General features: G+C 41.2%; 1 protein-coding gene across 7 annotated transcripts in view; it reads right to left on the bottom strand.

Moving 5' to 3' along the window:
- dnm1a (dynamin 1a) overlaps positions 1-19,883 on the bottom strand; it is a 115,528-nt gene that overhangs the window by 82,769 nt on the left and 12,876 nt on the right. For 4 of the 7 annotated variants that reach the window (XM_062055294.1, XM_062055289.1, XM_062055290.1 and 1 more), the window contains exons 3-10: positions 18,681-18,830; positions 18,389-18,592; positions 9,433-9,531; positions 7,900-8,060; positions 6,403-6,545; positions 4,431-4,566; positions 4,273-4,340; positions 33-171 (exon numbers count right to left, since the gene is read on the bottom strand). In XM_062055294.1, coding sequence (XP_061911278.1) covers positions 33-171; positions 4,273-4,340; positions 4,431-4,566; positions 6,403-6,545; positions 7,900-8,060; positions 9,433-9,531; positions 18,389-18,592; positions 18,681-18,830 — 1,100 coding nt within the window. The remainder of the gene's footprint in view (positions 1-32; positions 172-4,272; positions 4,341-4,430; positions 4,567-6,402; positions 6,546-7,899; positions 8,061-9,432; positions 9,532-18,388; positions 18,593-18,680; positions 18,831-19,883) is intronic. The other 3 variants (XM_062055293.1, XM_062055291.1, XM_062055288.1) reach the window with 1 other exon arrangement.

Genomic DNA, 19,883 nt, shown 5'->3' on the forward strand with positions numbered 1-19,883 from the left:
TGCTATCCACCATTGACTACTTGTCGTTTTACCTTTTTGGTACATTGCCTAACCGTATTGACTAGCTCAGACATGACCATATCCACACATTTGGTGCACGGCTCTTTAATCTTCCCAATCTGCCTTTTCACAATGGTCTCAAAGGCCATGTCCGGGGTGAAGAGGCCAGTTCTGCTCGTCAGAACCAGCCGCGGGCACACGAGGAGGAGGGACGCCGCAGCGAAAGAAAGGAGGGTGGATAAGGAAGGTTGGGCGAGAGAGAAAAGCGTTAATTGTGAGAAATGTTATCTGCCCCGCCCTTCGAAGGAGACAAACAGGTACTGTAAAGGACAAGGGAGGACTCACTGCACTCTTGTCATGTGCTGAAGATAAAATGTGATTACAGAGAAAGTTCACACATACACGTATGGATAGACGAACAAGACAAAGGGGCAAGGGGGGTCATAAAACAAACGCACCCAAGAGTCACGCTGCTAGCGGCAGTCACCTCTGCATCGTACGCACAGTGCCAGTCAAAAGTTTGGACACGCATTCTCATGCTTTTGAATTAAAAGGCGTCTCCAAACTTTTGACAGGTACACTCCTGTATTCTACAAACCCCAAAACCAGTGAAGTCGGCACGTTGTGTAAATCGTAAATAAAAACCGAATAGAATGATTTGCAAATCCTTTTCAACCTCTATTTAATTGAATAGACTGCAGAGACAAGATACTTAACGTCCGAACTGGGAAAACTTGGTCATTTTTTGCAAATATTAGCTCATTTGGAATTTGATGCCTGCAACGTGTTTCACAAAAGCTGGCACGAGTGGCAAAAAAAAGACTGAGAAAGTTGAGGAATGCTCATCAAACACAGGTGAACAGGCTAATTGGGAACAGGTGGGTGCCATGATTGGGTATAAAAGCAGCTTCCATGAAATGCTCAGTCATTCACAAACAAGGATGGGGCGAGGGTCACCACTTTGTGAACAAATGCGTGAGCAACTTGTCCAACAGTTTAAGAACAACATTTCTCAACCAGCTATTGCAAGGAATTTGGGGATTTCACCATCTACGGTCCGTAATATCATCAAAAGGTTCAGAGAATCTGGAGAAATCACTGCACGTAAGCAATGATATTACAGACCTTCGATCCCTCAGGCGGAACTTCCTCAAAAACCGACATCAGTGTGTAAAGGATATCACCACACGAGCTCAGGAACACTTCACAAAATCACTGTCAGTAACTACAGTTTGTCGCTGCATCTGTCAGTGCAAGTTAAAACTCTACTATGCAAAGCAAAAGCCATTTATCAACAACACCCAGAAACGCCGCCTGCTTCGCTGGGCCTGAGCTCATCTAAGATGGACTGATGCAAAGTGTAAAAGTGTTCTGTGGTCTGACGAGTCGACATTTCAAATTGTTTTTGGAAACTGTGGACGTCGTGTCCTCCGGAACAAAGAGGGGAAAAAACATCCGGATTGTTCTAGGTGCAAAGTTGAAAAGCCAGCATCTGTGATGGTATGGGGGTGTATTAGTGCCCAAGGCATGGGTAACTTACACATCTGTGAAGGCACCATTAATGCTGAAAGGTACATACAGGTTTTGGAGCAACATATATTGCCATCCAAGTAACGTAATCATGGACGCCCCTGCTTATTTCAGCAAGACAATGCCAAGCCACGTGTTACAACAGCGTGGCTTCATAGTAAAAGAGTGCGGGTACTAGACTGGCCTGCCTGTAGTCCAGACCTGTCTCCCATTGAAAATGTGTGGCGCATTATGAAGCCTAAAATACCACAACGGAGACCCCGGACTGTTGAACAACTTAATCAAGCAAGAATGGGAAAGAATTCCACCTGAAAAGCATAAAAATTTTGGTCTCCTCAGTTCCCAAACGTTTACAGAGTGTTGTTAAAAGGAAGGGCCATGTAACACAGTGGTAAAAATGCCCCTGTGCCAACTGTTTTGCAATGCGTTGCTGCCATTAAATTCTAAGTTAATGATTATTTGCAAAAAAACATTAAGTTTCTCAGTTCGAACATTAATTATCTTGTCTTTGCAGTCTACTCAATTGAATATAAGTTGAAAAGGATTTGCAAATCATTGTATTCTGTTTTTATTTACGAATTACACAACGTGCCAATTTCACTGGTTTTGGGTTTTGTATATTCAATACAGATAATTATTGTGTCTCATAATAGTCTTTAAACAGTTGTTTATTTGTTTTTTTTACTAGTTTTGTCATTCAAATCGTAAAGTGTGCATGCCTATTAAAGTGGTACCTCGGTTTGGGTTTTCTCGACCAGACTTCTTGGCCAACATTTTATTCGAGTTTTCGTGAACCATATAAGATATTGTGCGTAACAAATTAATTCCTATGGAATCAATTGCCCGAACAAAGGGTCCCACGCATCGATGACTCAGTCTCTGCTTTTTTTTACATTGAGTATGGCTGCATAATAACCCACCAAGAGGCGACAAAAAAGTTGACAGTGCCAGAACTTTGAGGAAAAAAAGGTGAGAAACATAATTGAATACAAGAAAGAACGTCTTCAACAACAAGAATCTTTGACAAAGTAAAATGTGTCAAAAGTAGTGCTGTCAAATAATACAAAAATTAAATCAGATTATTACCACATTTTGATTAATCGTGAATAGGAAATTACTTTTGTGCATTATTTGGATTAACTTTAAAAAAAATACTCATAAATTTTGACAGAAATGCAATTTCATTGAGAGGATATCACAAGAACATTTTTTCAATGTTTTCCTTGAGCGCATGTCTTGCAGTTTTATCTAAATACCGTCAAGGTTTATTATGGAGTGAAATTTTGGAGTGAAATTTGCTAGCAAACCGCTGACCGTGGAACTAGCCGATCCGCATGTCAGGTAACCAGCCCAGGTTGATGTAAAGAAGCATGGTCAAAATAAATTGCGCGATTAATCTGCATTTATACATGATTAATGCAATAATATTTTGTGATTAATCGTATCATTTAACACATTGATTTTGACAGCGCTAATAAAAAGTGATGTTAAAATGTTAAATTATTCATTTAATTCGGCATTTATATGTATTTCAAATTGTTTTTGCACGTAGCACTGTACTTATTCTCTATGAAATGTGTTTTGTGTGACTATTCTAGGGCGTATGGAACAGAGTAACTGAATTTACATTAATTTTTATGCTTTGGATTTCGCATGCTTCGGTTTTAGTCCGATCGAGGTACTGTACTTTCCGTATGTTGATTTAGTCAAAAGGCAACTATGATTGAGCCCGATGAGATCTGCCTAGCAACAGAAATGGTTGACTGTACAGTAAGGAAGGGATTCATATGGTCCCATTCCTGGGTGGATCTTGCTTTAAAGCAGTGCTTCTCAAATATTTTCTGTTACACCCCCCCCCCCCCACTCCCCCCCACTCTATAAATATTATATTATTGTCTATAAAACAGTTATAACTATAATTCTGCCTAATATTGTAAGCCCAGGGGGGGACCGCCCCACTATTTGAGAAGGACTGCGTTGGAGGAAGGTTTGCAGTTTGCTGAAAATGATGGAAAGCGCCACTCTACATAGCAACTGACACTGTGGTCAAAGTTGAAATTGCCACAAAAACACATTTTAAGATATTCAACACTCTACTGCCGTCTGGCGGCTGAAGATAGCGCACTTTGTCACGTTTCTTATGTCAGGTAAACCCCGACTACTTGGGCCATATGAATCCTCTTCCTACTGTATTTCAAATGTTAAGTTTTATAATGAATCACAAACAATTTTCTTTTAACTTTACGTGCAATTTATAATTAAACAGTAGGGCTCGGTAGGGCTGGCATTAATTTATTGCCTTTTCATTGTAAAGCAATGGACCATACAAGCTTGGACCATACAAGATTGGACCCACAGAGCTGAAAACACAACCCTCTTATCAAAGTGGCATCGCCAACTACTGGGCTGGCATGCACATTACAGTGTTTTTTTTAAAAAATAATCCAGTGAACGAGGATCATTTTGTAAACATTTGTATGCGAAAAACAACATTTTTTACACTGGTTTGTCATACTGAAGTTGGTGTTAAAGTCCGTAAAGATAGACCACAGCGTATAAATAAGTGGTCGATGCCTGACTGAATGTTGATTATTAAATCATATAAAACGCCACTGCACTCAGCTTGTCCTTAGCCTTTATCTTTGCACTGCAGCAGAGGTGACTGAGCTAATGGAGTTAAGTAAAGGATGAGTGGGGGGAGGGGGGTGGTGATGTAGCGGTGAATCAAAGGACGTTACGTGCCTGATGCCGTGAATGTTCTTGATGGCGTAGCTGATCTCCTTGCGGAGCTCCTTCTCGTCGAACTCCATCTGAGCGAGAGAGAGTGGGACGGAGGTCATGCTGCTTTTAAGTTGGGTTTAAGTTTTATGTTGTGTTTGGGGGAAAAAATCCAAACAAACCTTGACCAGCTCGAACGGGAAGCGCTCGTGGAAGATGCGGTTGATTTTGGCGCCGCCGGACAGCTCGGCCGTGTCGATTTGGTCCCCGGAGCCTTCGATGCACTTCTCAAAGTCAACGGAGAACTGCTGCACCATCCTGCACATATGCTCCAATTAACACTTTATTCCAGTGCTTCTCACTTGTCTTCTGTCATGACCTTCCTGGGGGCCTGAATTTTGAGCGACCCCCCGCTGAATTGAACTATAATTGAGAACTTGGTCATCTTTATTTAACAAACTACTTCTTTCTTTTCATTCCTGCCACAAACTTCTCTATCTCTTTGCTTCCATTAGTTGTCTAGCATTAAAAGATTACAGTTGGTACAAAATGCGGCTGCTAGACTTTTGACAAGAACAAGAAAGTTTGATCATATTACGCCTATACTGTATGTACCTATATATATATACCTATACTGGCTCACCTGCACTGGCTTCCTGTGCACTTAGATGCGACTTTAAGGTTTTACTACTTACGTATAAAATAGTAAACGGTCTAGCTCCATCCTATCTTGCTGATTGTATTGTACCATATGTCATACTTGCCAACCTTGAGACCTCCGAATTCGGGAGATAAGGAGGGAGATGGGGGGGCTAGAAAGGATATATTAAAAAAATAATAATACAAAAAATATATATATATATATATATAAATAATAAAATAAAATAATAATTTAAAAAATATATTTTATTTTTATTTTTATTTTTATTTTTTATTTTTTATTTTATTTTATTTTATTATTATTTTTAATCTATCCTTTCTAGCCCCCCAACCCCCCTCCTTATCTCCCGAATTTGAAGGTCTCAAGGTTGGCAAGTATGACATATGGTACAGAAAGGATAGATTAAAAAAATAATAATTAAAAAAAAAAATATATATATATATATATATATAGTATAATATATATATATAATAATAGTATAATAAATAAATTTAAAAAAAAATATATATATAGTAATATATATATATATATATATATATATATATATATATATATATATATATATATATATATATATATATATATATATATATATATATATATATATATATATATATATATATATATTTTTTTTTTTTTTAATTATTATTTAGTATTAAATATTTATTTATTATAATTATTTTTTTTTTTTAAATATATATATATATGTATTGTAATATATATATATATATATATAGTCATATATATATATATATATATTGTAATATATATATATATATATAGTCATATATATATATATATATATATATATATATATATATATATATATATATATATATATATATATATATATATATATATATAGTCATATATATATATATATATATATATATATATATATATATATATATATATATATATATATATATATATATATATATATATATATATATGTTTTTGTTTTTTTATTATTATTTTTTTAATCTATCCTTTCTGTACCATATGTCATACTTGCCAACCTTGAGACCTCCGAATTCGGGAGATAAGGAGGGGGGTGGGGGGGGCTAGAAAGGATAGATTAAAAAAATAATAATAAAAAAACTAAAAAAATTTAAAAAAATAAAATAAAAATAAAAAAAAATATATATATATATATATATATATATATATATATATATATATATATATATATATATATATATATATATATATATATATATATAACTTTTTTCATTTTTTACTTGGGTCTCGAGGGTCAGATTTTGGATGCAGGCAGGCCGTATTTGGCCCGTGGGCCGTAGTTTGGGGACCACTGGTTTATTGTAACAATCTGCATGTTTTCCTATTTTAGAAGTACCGGTTTGAGCACAATTTAAGCACCGGAACCGTTTTTAAAGTACCAACTCTGTCCTAATATCGGTTACACTGTAAACAATACCCATTCCTACATGAGAGTGGACCAAAATTGTTGAACGTTGTCATCCAAGCCTTACTGGAGCAGAGCTTTGGTCTTGCGGGACGGATCGTCTGGCCTGAAGTTCTTGTATTCCTCCACTTCCTTCTCGATGGAGAGGAGCTGACTCTGCAACTTGGCCCTCAGAGCCGGCAGCGTGTCCCGGATGTGGTTGGTGAGTTGCTGCGCAGTACAAAGGTCGTGGTTACTATATTATCATTTCCACACGTCCCACTTATTCGCAATGTTGAGTGATGTTAAATGTTCATTTATCCATTTCATTTATATTGACATTCATATGTATTATGTAAAACTAGTGTTATATAATAATCTTTGGATGATGTTTTTTGTTAGTATTTTAGGGTGTTCGGAGCGGATTCATTAGATTTGCATTATGGGAAAAATTGCTCTGGATTTTGTCTAACCCGGGGGTCAGCAACCTGCGGCTCTTTAGTGCTGCCCTAGTGGCTCCCTGGAGCATTTTTAAAAAAGGATTGAAAATGGAAAAAGATGGGGGGTAAAATAATTTTTTTGTTTTAGTATGTTTTTTGTTTGAGGACAAACATGACACAAACCTTCCCATCTGTTAGAAAGCCCACTGTTTAATATGTTTGTGTGTATGCTTCACTGATGAGAGTATTTGGTGAACATCGTTTTGTCCTACTAATTTCGGCGGTTCTTGAACTCACCATAGTGTGGACTGTGACGCAACAGTTTGTTTACATGTAAAATCTTCCACTTCTTCTTTGTCTCATTTTGTCCACCAAACGTTTTATGCTGTGCGTGAATACACAAAGGTGCGCTTTGTTGATGTTATTGACTTGTTGGAGTGCCAATCAGGCATATTTGGTCAGTGCTAATAAATGCTAACAAGCTATTTAGGCTAGCTGTATGTACATATTGCATCCTTATGCCTCATTTGTAGGTATATTTGAGCTAATTTAATTTCCTTTACTTGTATTCTCTTTGTATATCATTTAGTTTTGCATTTCTCATGTCACATTATCTGTATGTAATATTGGCTGCATTTCAGATAGTTGTTTGTGTGCCATGTTGTTCCAGACTACAGCAAACATTACCGAGCTTGCCAAAGATTGTAATAAATCTATTAAAAGAAGACAGTCTGCCATTTCCCTTAACTTGGACACACACATCTATACCTTTGGCCATTAAAAGCCAGTCATTTCCAGGAGTTATCTCACCTTCTGAGTAGCCTCTGATTTACTAATGGTTTCTAATGTTGTAAAAATGTGTAGAATAAATATTACATTTCAACATTTCTGTCAACGAAGACTTGCTTCAGCCTGCGACACATAGTCATTTTGATAGTAGGCTAATATAGACACTTACGTCATGTGTTGCCTTCATTATAAGACTGATATACGGCTTTTCATTTTTTACGGCTCCAGACAGATTTGCTTTTTTGTATTTTTGGCCCAATATGTCTCTTTCAACGTTTTGGGTCGCCGACCCCTGGTCTAACCTAAAAAAAACAGCTTAATGAGAAAAACAGAGGCTTCCCTGCTTCTTCACGCACCTGATTGAGGATTTTCTGCAGGTAGGCCGTGCCCATACGTTCGGCCAGGTGCCTGTAGGCGGGGTGGGACAGAAAGAACTTTCTCTCGGCGGCCAAGGCAACAGTGATGTCTTTCTTGCCATCTATGTCTTTTTGGCTCCTGTTCACCACGCCAATGTAACCTGGATCCATCAGAAGACAATTTTATTCATATATATATATATATATATATATATATATATATATATATATATATATATATATATATATATATACTACCGTTCAAAAGTTTGGGGTCACATTGAAATGTCCTTATTTTTGAAGGAAGAGCACTGTACTTTGCAATGAAGATAACTTTAAACTAGTCTTAACTTTAAAGAAATACACTCTATACATTGCTAATGTGGTAAATGACTATTCTAGCTGCAAATGTCTGGTTTTTGGTGCAATATCTACATAGGTGTATAGAGGCCCATTTCCAGCAACTATCACTCCAGTGTTCTAATGGTACAATGTGTTTGCTCATAGGCTCAGAAGGCTAATTGATGATTAGAAAACCCTTGTGCAATCATGTTCACACATCTGAAAACAGTTTAGCTCGTTACAGAAGCTACAAAACTGACCTTCCTTTGAGCAGATTGAGTTTCTGGAGCATCACATTTGTGGGGTCAATTAAACGCTCAAAATGGCCAGAAAAAGAGAACTTTCATCTGAAACGCGACAGTCTATTCTTGTTCTTAGAAATGAAGGCTATTCCACAAAATTGTTTGGGTGACCCCAAACTTTTGAACGGTAGTGTATATATATATTTTTTTTACTAGAATGTAATAAGTACATCCACTTGGTCAAATAAATATAAAACAATGAATTCAATATCTTGAGGAATTTTTCTCTTTAGCGGTGACCCAAGGATTTTGAAAACCTTGCCATGAAATCTCCGCTTAGGGATTTGTGGCAGCTAACGCGAGAGCCAGACGCTGTTATTTCTTTTTTTTTTTTTCCACATTATTCCGAGACACCGCCAGCCATATTTTAACATGCGCTTTAAGAATGCAAATGATGGATGAAGGGTGATTTACAAGGGTGTGAAAAAGACAGATATGCAAAAGTGAATGTCTTTGTGCGCTTGCCAAAGAGAAAACCAGAGAGAGGACCAGGTGAGTTCAGGTCGAACGGCTACCGTTTCACCTTCACTTTGATTTTACTCTTTGTTGAAAATCTGTCTTGCTGTCCTAATGCAGCCAGCAGGTTGGTGAACATGCACAGCCGACAGATACACGAGGGAGAAAAGTAGGGAATAGACGCTGGAAAAAAAAACATAAGGTTTGTGGAAAATTTTCGGGTTCAAACCAAAGTGCAAGCGGAAACGAAAACCCCAACATCAGCAGCATCATGCAAGAGCAGTATTTTTATTGCCATGTTTTATAGTCATTTCTTCCCCCCCTGTTTAGTCTATTTTCAGACTTTGGAAAGTTTGACTGCCCGTTCCCCGGCCACCACAAGGGGGAACCAGTGTACTCATCAAGATGTTATTTGCAGTATGCGCTTGTTTACCTCTTCGGAGCGGAAGCAATTTATTTTCCAGTATGTCCTTGGCATCCGTCCCCTCGTCCATAAGGTCCAGTTTGGTGATCACACCGATGGTTCTCATACCTGCACGCACACACACACACATTTACATTAGAGACCGCCATTGACACCAACTGACTCACTAGACACAGAATCGAGTACAAGTTCAAATGTAATTCAATACAAAAAGTGTCTGTCGAATATACTGCCTTTAAAAGGAAAGTGTGCACAAGTTTTTAATTTAATTCAAGTTATATTTTAGTTTTACAATAGAAATAGTCTATCTCACAGGTGCAGGCCAGATTTGGCCCGCCACATCATTTAACGAGGCCCACGAAAGCCCTGAAATAATATGAGTCAATAAAGCATTTTATAATTTACTGAATGTAATCTTTTCATTGTGACAGACAGAAATACATGTATTCCATGCTATTGAGTAGGGGTGTAACGGTACACAAACATTTCGGTTCGGTACGTACCTCGGTTTAGAGGTCACCGTTCGGTTCATTTTCGGTACAGTAAGAAAACAACAAAATATAAATGTTTTGGTTATTTATTTACCAAATTTTTAAACAATGGCTTTATCCTTTTAACATTGGGAACACTATAATAATTCTGCCCACGTTAATCAACATTAAACTGCCTCAAGTTGTTGCTCAGATTAAATAAAATGACAAAACTTTTCTTCTACATATAAAAAGTGCAACATTAAACAGTTTCAAGTCAACTCATCATGCTTAATTTATTACAGCATTTGGGAAGCCTGTAGTTGATTTATTATGTAAATGTTATATTTTTATCAACATGTGATAGCAGGGACCCTGCCATTCAAAACTAGGCTGCTGCATTACTAATGATTTATGTAACTATTGCTGAAAAAATGGTACAATAGCATTAGGAGAGACTATTCATCCCTGAACACCATGGAGTTCATGTAGGCTTAATGATGCAGTTACATTATTATATCCATCGGAGACAGAAACTCTTCATTTAACATAATGTCCTTTTTGCTGCTTCAACACAGCTCAATCAACACAGAAAAAGGTAAAGTGAAATAACAGACAGACAAGGCCTTGCTGTCCGTAACACACACACACACACACACACACACACACACACACCGCAAAATGAGCTAACGTTACGCTAAAAGCGAATTAGCCTTCACTTCAAGCGAGGACTGCGAGCGAGCTGAGCTGCCTTTTATGTTTCTAGAGGGTCAACGGGCTCATAGTTATGTTACTAGTAGTTGACTGGGAGGTGTTTATTATAATTTGGGGAGAGTCCGCTGCCTGATGCTTACCTGCTAAACGCTAAGCACTGACTACATGCGCTCTGAATACGCACTGCTGATTGGCTGTTACCGCTCTTAATATGTTCGTGTGGAAACTCGTTCGGTACACCTCCGAACCGAACCGAAACCCCTGTACCGAAGCGGTTCAATACAAATACACGTACCGTTACACCCCTACTATTGAGTATATTTTGAACTGTAATATCTAATAATGCAACAAATATAATACCATCATTAATTTCAAACTTTTTAAAATTATAACAAAATAAATATCTGCTTGATATGTATGTAGAAATGACAATAGATTTTACAGCTCAGTTGCCAGGATTTTACAGTAAAAAAAAATATACTACCGTTTTTCCATTTACAGTAATATGCTGTAAAAACCATCGTAAATTTTACAATGAAGTTGTGGCGACTCAGCTGCCAGTTTGTTTGTTTTTTACTGATTTTTTTGTATTTTTTACAGTGTATAGAAATATAATAATCAAATGCACAGCAACTAATTTTATAATATCATGAGGTGAATACATTTATATTCATAAATTATACACGGTTACAAACTGCCCTCTTAGGGCAGCCATAACTGCGACGTGGCCCTCAGTGTAACCGTGTTCGACACCCCTGGTCTATCTAGTAGGAATTCACTATTATTATTAGTACTGTAATAATAGTAGTGTTGTGTTCATTCAAGTTAATCTTAAATACTGTTCTTATACTTGAATGCCTATTGGTAATGTGTTCTACTGTCTTACTCAGGCTATTTACGTTGTGCCTTTTGATACCTTGAAGCCACCGTAGTTGGGCTGGGCCTTTTGAGGAAGTTACTGAAAAAAAGGAGAGTGCTGTTGTGAAGTTGAGCGAGGCTGTTGTGTCTGTTATTTGAACATAACATTTGGCGAACGAGGATGGCTGACACACCTATATTCTCCCTGCCACCTCCGGACCCGTTTCTACCCCTCCCGGGCGATCCTGTCATTCCCTGGAATCAGTGGAAATCGTCTTTTGAGACGTATCTTTTGGCCACAGGTTTGGACAATGCCACTAGCGCGAGGAAGCGCGCCATTCTCCTACACCTGCTTGGAGCGGAGGGGAACAGAATTTTCAATTCTCTCAGCGGTACGCTGGACACTTATGATGCAGTCATAACAGCTTTGAGCGGACATTTTGTAAAATCACAGAATATCCTACTCCGCCGGTTGGAGTTCAGACGAAGATGTCAGCGCCCGGGTGAGTCTGCCAGGCAGTATGTAGCAGATTTAAGAGCCCTATCACAGAACTGTAATTTCGGCAACCTCACTGATGAACTCATTCGAGACCAGCTCATTGAGAAAACGTCTAATCCCAGAGTGCAGGAGGAGTTGTTACTCAAGGATGCAACTTTGACACTTGATGACGCACTAATAATCGCAATACAAGTGGAATCGGCTACTGAATGTGCGGCCACAATTGCGGAAAATAAGCCTCATAGGCCTACCCCTGTTATTGAACAGTCAGTGCAACAGCTATCAACCTCAGACCCTGATGCTGCTATACAGGTAGCGCGTCCCCAGCCAACACGTCAACAGAGACGGTGTGGGAATTGTGGCTCCAACCGCCATGCAACAAGGGCCCAGGACTGCCCTGCTAGGGGCCAAACTTGTCGCCGTTGTCAGAAGCCTAACCACTTTGCCAGGTGGTGCCGGTCCGCTCCGGCCGATTACCCTGATGCACAGTCACATGACCCGGCGGTGCCTGTGCGCACTGTAGGCCCCCACTCAGCGACTTTCTCGAGGTGCCCTGTTTACCTGGATGACTGCTGTGTCCCTCTCCTCCTCGACACTGGGGCCAAAGTGTCACTACTGAATGTCGACACCTGCAACCTGCTCTTCCCGAACAGACAGCTACAGCCCCCGTCCACTGCCCTCTGTGGCTACGGCCGCAGCAAAATCGATGTCGTCGGCCTTCTCTACCTCCCGGTTCGCTACACCTCTACAGCTGTGGACCGTTTCCCGTTCCACATCACGCGCCGCGGCGAGAACATCATGGGCCTCGACCTCTTCACTAGCCTGGGTTTTACCCTGCAGGACAACAGCGGTATGCGGATTCTACACGTAGCGTCTCCGAGGCAACACGACCAGCCGGAGCTGTTTAACGGCCTGGGCTGCCTCAGCTCATTTACACACAAGCCACTCCTGGACCACAGCGTGCCTCCCGTGGTCCAGCCCCTTCGCCGTGTTCCCCTGGCTTTGCGGGACGGCGTTACGCAGGAGCTTCAACGCCTCCAGGCTGGTGGAATCATAGAGCCCATCGACGCTTCCCCATGGGTGTCCAACATTGTCATCGCCAAGAAGAAGTCGGGCGGACTGAGAGTCTGCGTCGACCTCCGCCAAGTGAACAAGGCAGTGGTGCCTGACAAATATCCTCTTCCTACGACGGAGGAACTCACTACACACTTCCACGGCTCCCGAGTTTTCAGTAAATTGGACTTGCGCCAGGGCTATTTACAAGTCCCTTTACATAAGGAGAGTAGGGACTTGACAGCGTTTATCACCCACACTGGCCTGTACCGCTACACGAGGATGCCTTTTGGGCTCAATTCAGCGCCGAGTTGTTTCCAGAAAATCATGTCCACAATCCTCGCTAGCTGCACTGGGACTGTGGCGTATCTGGATGATATTGTGGTGCATGGGCCAGATGCTGCCACACACGATGCCCGCCTGGAACAGGTTTTCACCGCACTCAAGCGCCACCATGCCACGCTGAACACAGAGAAGTGTGTTTTCGCTGCACCCGCCATAGACTTTGTTGGGTTCCGTGTCTCCGCCGACGGCATCTCGCCTCTCCAGTCGAACGTGGATGCCATCATCGACGTCCCCACTCCTGCGACGGCCTCCCAGGTGGCATCATTTTTGGGGATGACAGCCTACTACATGCGGTTCCTGCCTCAGTACTCCTCCATTACGGCCCCGCTCAGGATGCTGCTCAGGCAGGAGACACCATGGTCTTGGACTCCCAAGTGCCAGGTTGGTTTCGACGAGTTGAAGCGGCTCCTCACCACGTCTCCGATCCTGGCGCACTTCCAACTGGACAGCCCCACATTCGTGACCTGTGATGCTTCCGCAGTGGCTCTAGGTGCCGTTCTGTCACAGATCCATGATGGCGTAGAGAGACCGGTAGCGTTTGCCTCTCGGGCGCTCAGCCCCACTGAGCAGAAATATTCAGTGGGCGAACGGGAGGCACTCGCCTGTATATGGGCATGTGAGCGTTGGCATCTCTACTTATACGGAAGGTCCTTTACTTTACGGACGGACCACCAGGCCCTGACGACCCTGATGTCTACCTCTGGTGTGGGGCACAGGCCCCTCCGTCTTCACAGATGGTCAGACTGTCTGCAGCAGTATGACTTTCAGCTACAATTCACCCCTGGCAGGAATAACGTGGTGGCAGACTACCTGTCCCGTCCTGCCACCACCCAGGGCCCCGCTGTCTCCCCGGAGGACGAAGAAGACGTGGTCCACCTGGTCCACTCACCATTGAAGGACACTGTCTCCCTTCGTGATTTGGAGACGGCCTCAGCAGCCGAGCCTGTCTTCACCATGCTGCGTGACTACATCAGACACGGTTGGCCTTCCCGTGTCCCACCTGAGCTAGAGCCGTATTCCCGTGTGAAGAACGAACTGTCATGCTGGGGTGAGGCCTGCATCGCCCGGGGACACTGCGCTGTTATCCCAGTAGCCCTCAGAGGGTGTGTCTTACAGATGGCACACCAGGGTCACCTTGGCATAGTCAAAGCCAAGCAAAGGTGCCGTGACACAGTGTGGTGGCCCGCCATCGATCGAGACCTGGAGGGACTCATCCGCTCCTGTGCAGCGTGCCTCACCAGTGGGAAGACTGGGCCACCCGCTTCGCCTCCACTCCAGCCCCTGGACTGGCCAACTAAACCGTGGGACCATCTCCAGCTTGATATCTGTGGTGAGCTGCATAATGTGCCACACCACCAGAGGTTTCTTGTGGTGGTCTACGACCTGCATTCCAAGTGGCCTGAGGTGGCTCCCATGGGAACGGTCACCTCTGCTGCCGTCGTCGCCTTCCTGGACCGCCTGTTTTCCCGTTGGGGTTTACCATCACCACGGACAACGGTCCTCAGTTCCTGTCCTCGGAGTTCACCGCCTACCTTGCCAGCAAGGGTGTTACTCACATCAGAACCTCCGTCTACCACCCCCAGGCAAACGGGGGGGTGGAAAGGTACAACCAATCACTGAAGAATGGACTGCGTGCTCACATGTCCGAGGGATACTCGCTGGAGGCTGCACTGAATCAGACCCTCCTCCACTACAGGGCGACTGTCCACTCTACAACAGGGGTCTCTCCTGCCAGCCTCATGGTGGGTCGAGAGTTTGTGCTTCCCCTGTCGAGACTCCGCCCACCGATGGCCGCGAGCCCGCGACCATGCTCAGCAGCAGTCAAGTCTCGCGTCAAGGGACAACAAACTTCCATGAAGCAAAGGTTCGATCAGAAGCACAGGGCTAAATGGCCAGCTGTCAGAGTGTCGGACTGGGTCAGAGCGCGCCGGCCCCACCGCGCCAACAAACTGTCAACATTCTGGTCTGCTCCATACCAGGTCAGCCGCCAGCTGGGCCCAGCTTCATTTCAGTTAACCGATGGATCCCGTTGGCACGCTAGCTGCCTGCGCAAGGTACCTGCCCCTCCTCACCAGCCTCACGTCACAGGGGTGGCACCGAACATTCCCGCATTGGGGCCACGCCCTCCGGTGCCCGATCCAGTGGCAGCACCCCTCGCCCAGGCTGTGCCGGTCGCGCAGTGCCCTGCTCCAGCACCGGCCCCACTGCCGGTCCCCCTTGCTCCTGAGCCTCGGCCTGTTAGGGCCCGTGCACGCCCTGAGCGTTTTCAGGACTTTGTGGCCACCTTCCATACTTGAAGTTTTAAGAGAGGAGGGGAAATGTTGTGTTCATTCAAGTTAATCTTAAATACTGTTCTTATACTTGAATGCCTATTGGTAATGTGTTCTACTGTCTTACTCAGGCTATTTACGTTGTGCCTTTTGATACCTTGAAGCCACCGTAGTTGGGCTGGGCCTTTTGAGGAAGTTACTGAAAAAAAGGAGAGTGCTGTTGTGAAGTTGAGCGAGGCTGTTGTGTCTGTTATTTGAACATAACAAGTAGTAATATAATACACACTATGATAGCCTTTTATTATTTATAAGCTTTATTTACTTGTCATTATTTACTTGCAGTGATGGGCAGTAACAAGCTACAAGTAGCTAAGCTACGTAGCTTAACTACATTTTCTAGTAGCTTGGCGGTAGCTTAGCTACTTTTTTAACGAGTAGCTTTTCCGGTACTTAGCTACTTTTAGACCCATGTAGCGAGGTAGCTTACATCGAAGCTACAAAGAGAGGAAATGGACTGCGAATCCAGGCCAAAAAAATACAGAGAAAATAAAATGACCTGGATGAATGAGAATATCCATACATACTGTGTGTGACTATCGTTGGGACTTTAACTTTAACTTAACTTTATACGGAGAAAATCCATGATGATTGGTTGGTGTTTGTATGATGAGTCACAATTGGCTAAGGTTAGCTCCAGCACTCCCCGCGACCCCGAAAGGGACAAGCGGTAGAAAATGGATGGATGGATGGATGGATGGATGGATGGATGGATGGATGGATGGATGGATGGATGGATGGATGGATGGATGGGCGAAACATTACGGACTGGCCTATCAGAGGCAAGATAAAGCGGGTCATCGAAACTTGTAAGCAAAATCGTCACGCACTCATGTCACATGATGACGAGGGAGTCGGAGAAAGAGGGACGCTCCAAGCTGACGACTCAAAAAAAATAAAACATACTTGAAAATAGCAGAGGTTTTTCCTTTGATGATGTGAAGGAAACCCACAATAATGTGTGTCCTTCGCCATATTTAGACAAATGTATGCATTTAAAGAAAACAATGCCCAAAACCTTAGTTTTTAGTTGTTAACTCTGTAAACCAAAATCATAACTTCTCTCGTCGTCCAACACAAATTTAGAAACACACATTAAGGTGAGTTGAGTTTTAAGTTTTACTGCACATAACCATTACCAACTGTTCCCAAACAACACACAAATCATTGTTGTTTTTTTTGTTTTTTTGTCAAGATATAGATTTTTCTACTGTAGGTAGAGAAAATTTAATAACATTATAGGCCTACCCCTTTTTGTATCATAGCAGTTTTATCCCATTTGTTATTCTCTATTTGTGTGACAACAGTGAATAAATAAATGGGTAAATAAATACAATAATATACAATAAGTAAGTAAACAATTATTAAATACATAAATAAATATTATACATATAAACATATACACAATAATTAGTTATCATAAATAAATAGTTATGTAATTTATGGTTCATCGAGGAAACAAATTAGATTTTTTTTTTTAAAAGAGGTTCAAGATGTTTATCATAAGTCTTCTTCTTTGTACTTTGTGAACACTTGTAGTTTAAACAGTTCTTAAACTCCATTATATTAGTCCATGCATCCATCCATTTTCTACCACTCGTCCCTTTCTGGGTTGCGGGGGGTGCTGGAGCTTATCTCAGCAACAATTGGGCGGAAGGCAGGGTACACCCTGGACAAGTCGCCACCTCATCACAGGGCCAACACAGATAGACAGACAACATTCACACTCACATGCACACACTAGGGCCAATTTAGTGTTGCCATATTAATACTTTGTTTAATTAATACTGATGTGCGAAATGTTTTAAGTGTTGTACAAGCATAAAGCCGTTTTAATTTAGATTATATTACTCCTCTTTTGCTGAAAAATAATTGTTGCATATTATTGGGTAGTATGTTATAGTTTGCTTTGTACATAATTTTAGCTGTTTGCAAATGGACCAAGACAGTACATTTCAATGTTATTCATTCAATAAATAAAGGGTTTTTATGTTCTCTATAGCCAACATTGTGTATCATCTTAACTGATCTTTTTTGTAACACCGCTAGCGAGCAGTGGACAATATGGAGTGTTTTTTGGTCCAAAACATATTTTGCTTTATTCATTATTGACGTGTTTCTTGCAATTGTATGTTGTATATTTTTACATGAGATTTCCAGTTCATTTTATCACTAAAGTGTCAGGCAGTTGCATCAGGTCTGTGCTCTCTTTAATGTATTTTATGTTCATTTGCGTTCTTTAATGTTTCCCCCTTGATTTTACATGTGTTTTTACCTTATTTTCTGGGGACCTTTTGAATCTGCACTGCAACCATGTAAATTCCCTATTGCGGGATAAATCAAGTGTATCGTATTCTATGGATGTTATTATTATTATTGTTATTAATACTGTTGTTTCTATTATTCTATTATTTTTTTAGTACTGTGTTTGTATGTCTTCCCAATTGCTTTGTAAATGTATATAATATAAGTATTGGGATTAGGGTTGGGGTTGTTCTATTTTCCTTTATTAGACTGATAAACATTATGTGTGATTTTTGTAAATAAAATAAATGGTAATACATAATTATAACAAGAAAACATTGTAATTTTAATATTTGTTTCGTTTTAAATAGGTGAAACAAATATAAAACAACATCTAAAATGGAATTGGCTACAATTACACAAACAATATGTACAGATTACAGGCATGAACTCACCCTGAGGGTCGACCTCTTTGGCAATCTTCAAAGCATCCGAGTTGGCCAAATCTGAGTTAGCCGGCGAGACGGCGAGCATCAGGCAGTTGTCCTTGGTGACAAACTGCATCAACATTTCTCGAATCTGAGCCTCAATGTCGGCTGGCTGGTCGCCCACGGGCACCTTGGTCATGCCCGGGAGGTCCACCAGTGTCAGGTTGAGTACTAGAAGGGGAGAAATGCATAATTTTGGAGATCAATCGTCAAGCTATTGCTCTGTAAGACTTTATGTATGAGAAGGATCAGGCCTCACCATGGGGGGAGTAAACCCGCAGGTTGATGGGAACGGGCGAGATGCCCTTGTTGGCGCCCGTCATGCGGTCAGTCTCACCCTCAATCTCCTGTCGAACCTCATCGAAATCTGTGAACTTTTTGCCCTTACAGTGGAGGAACTCGGCATACTCTAGAAAACACACAAAAAGACCTAATTAACATTTGGTTTGGTTTATCATGTCAATTTTAGATGAAATAGACATTCTAGTACATAGATATGAGTGAGCTCTCGGTCGATTTGAAAACTATTTTGAGCAATAGAGCAGCAGAATGAGTTTCAAGTACTTGGCAACAACCAGCAGAGGGAGCAATAGTTTCAATCCCTCCAAGTGTGTTGCCTAGAATTTCAGTCTGGATAATAAAAAATCCATTGTAACTAGTACAAAGGTGTCCAAGTCTGGCCTGGGGGCCTTTTTTGGCCCACAGCTTGTTTTTTCATTGGCCCTTAGAACATTTTTAAATCATTAATGAGATAAATGTTTAGATAATTGGATATTTTGGCAGTCTAGCGCAGATGGCAGCCTTCTGGGAACTTGGTTCCTGGTTCGTATCCATCTTCCACCATCCTAATCCAATCCAATCCACTTTATCTATGTAGCATATTTCAAAAAAACAATAGAAGTTTCACAAAGTGCTGCACAGAAGTTGAGACATACATACTAGGAGAGTCAGAATACATAAAATACATCAAAGAAAATTAAATACACTAAAATCACAACTCTCACGCTGGTTTAAAAGCCAAAGAGTAAAAATATGTTTTAATACGTGATTTAAAACTCATTAAAGAGGGAGTCGTCCGAATAGCAAGAGGGATATTGTTCCAAAGTTTTGGAGCCACAGCATAAAATGCACAATCACCTCTGGATTTTGAACGGGTTTTTGGAACGACAAGAAGAATCTCATCAGCTGACCTCAGAGACCTTGTGGGGGTGTACATTTTTAAAAGGTCTGACATATATTGTGGCGCTAATCCCTTAAGAGTAGGGATGTCCGATAATGGCTTTTTGCCAATGTCCGATATTCCGATATTGTCCAACTCTTTAATTTCCGATACCGATATCAACCGATACCGATATATACAGTCGTGGAATTAACACATTATTATGCCTAATTTGGACAACCAGGTATGGTGACGATAAGGTCCTTTTTAAAAATAATAATAAAATAAAATAAGATAAATCAA

Source organism: Entelurus aequoreus, linkage group LG08 (assembly GCF_033978785.1).
Source record: "Entelurus aequoreus isolate RoL-2023_Sb linkage group LG08, RoL_Eaeq_v1.1, whole genome shotgun sequence".
Taxonomy (NCBI): domain Eukaryota; kingdom Metazoa; phylum Chordata; class Actinopteri; order Syngnathiformes; family Syngnathidae; genus Entelurus; species Entelurus aequoreus.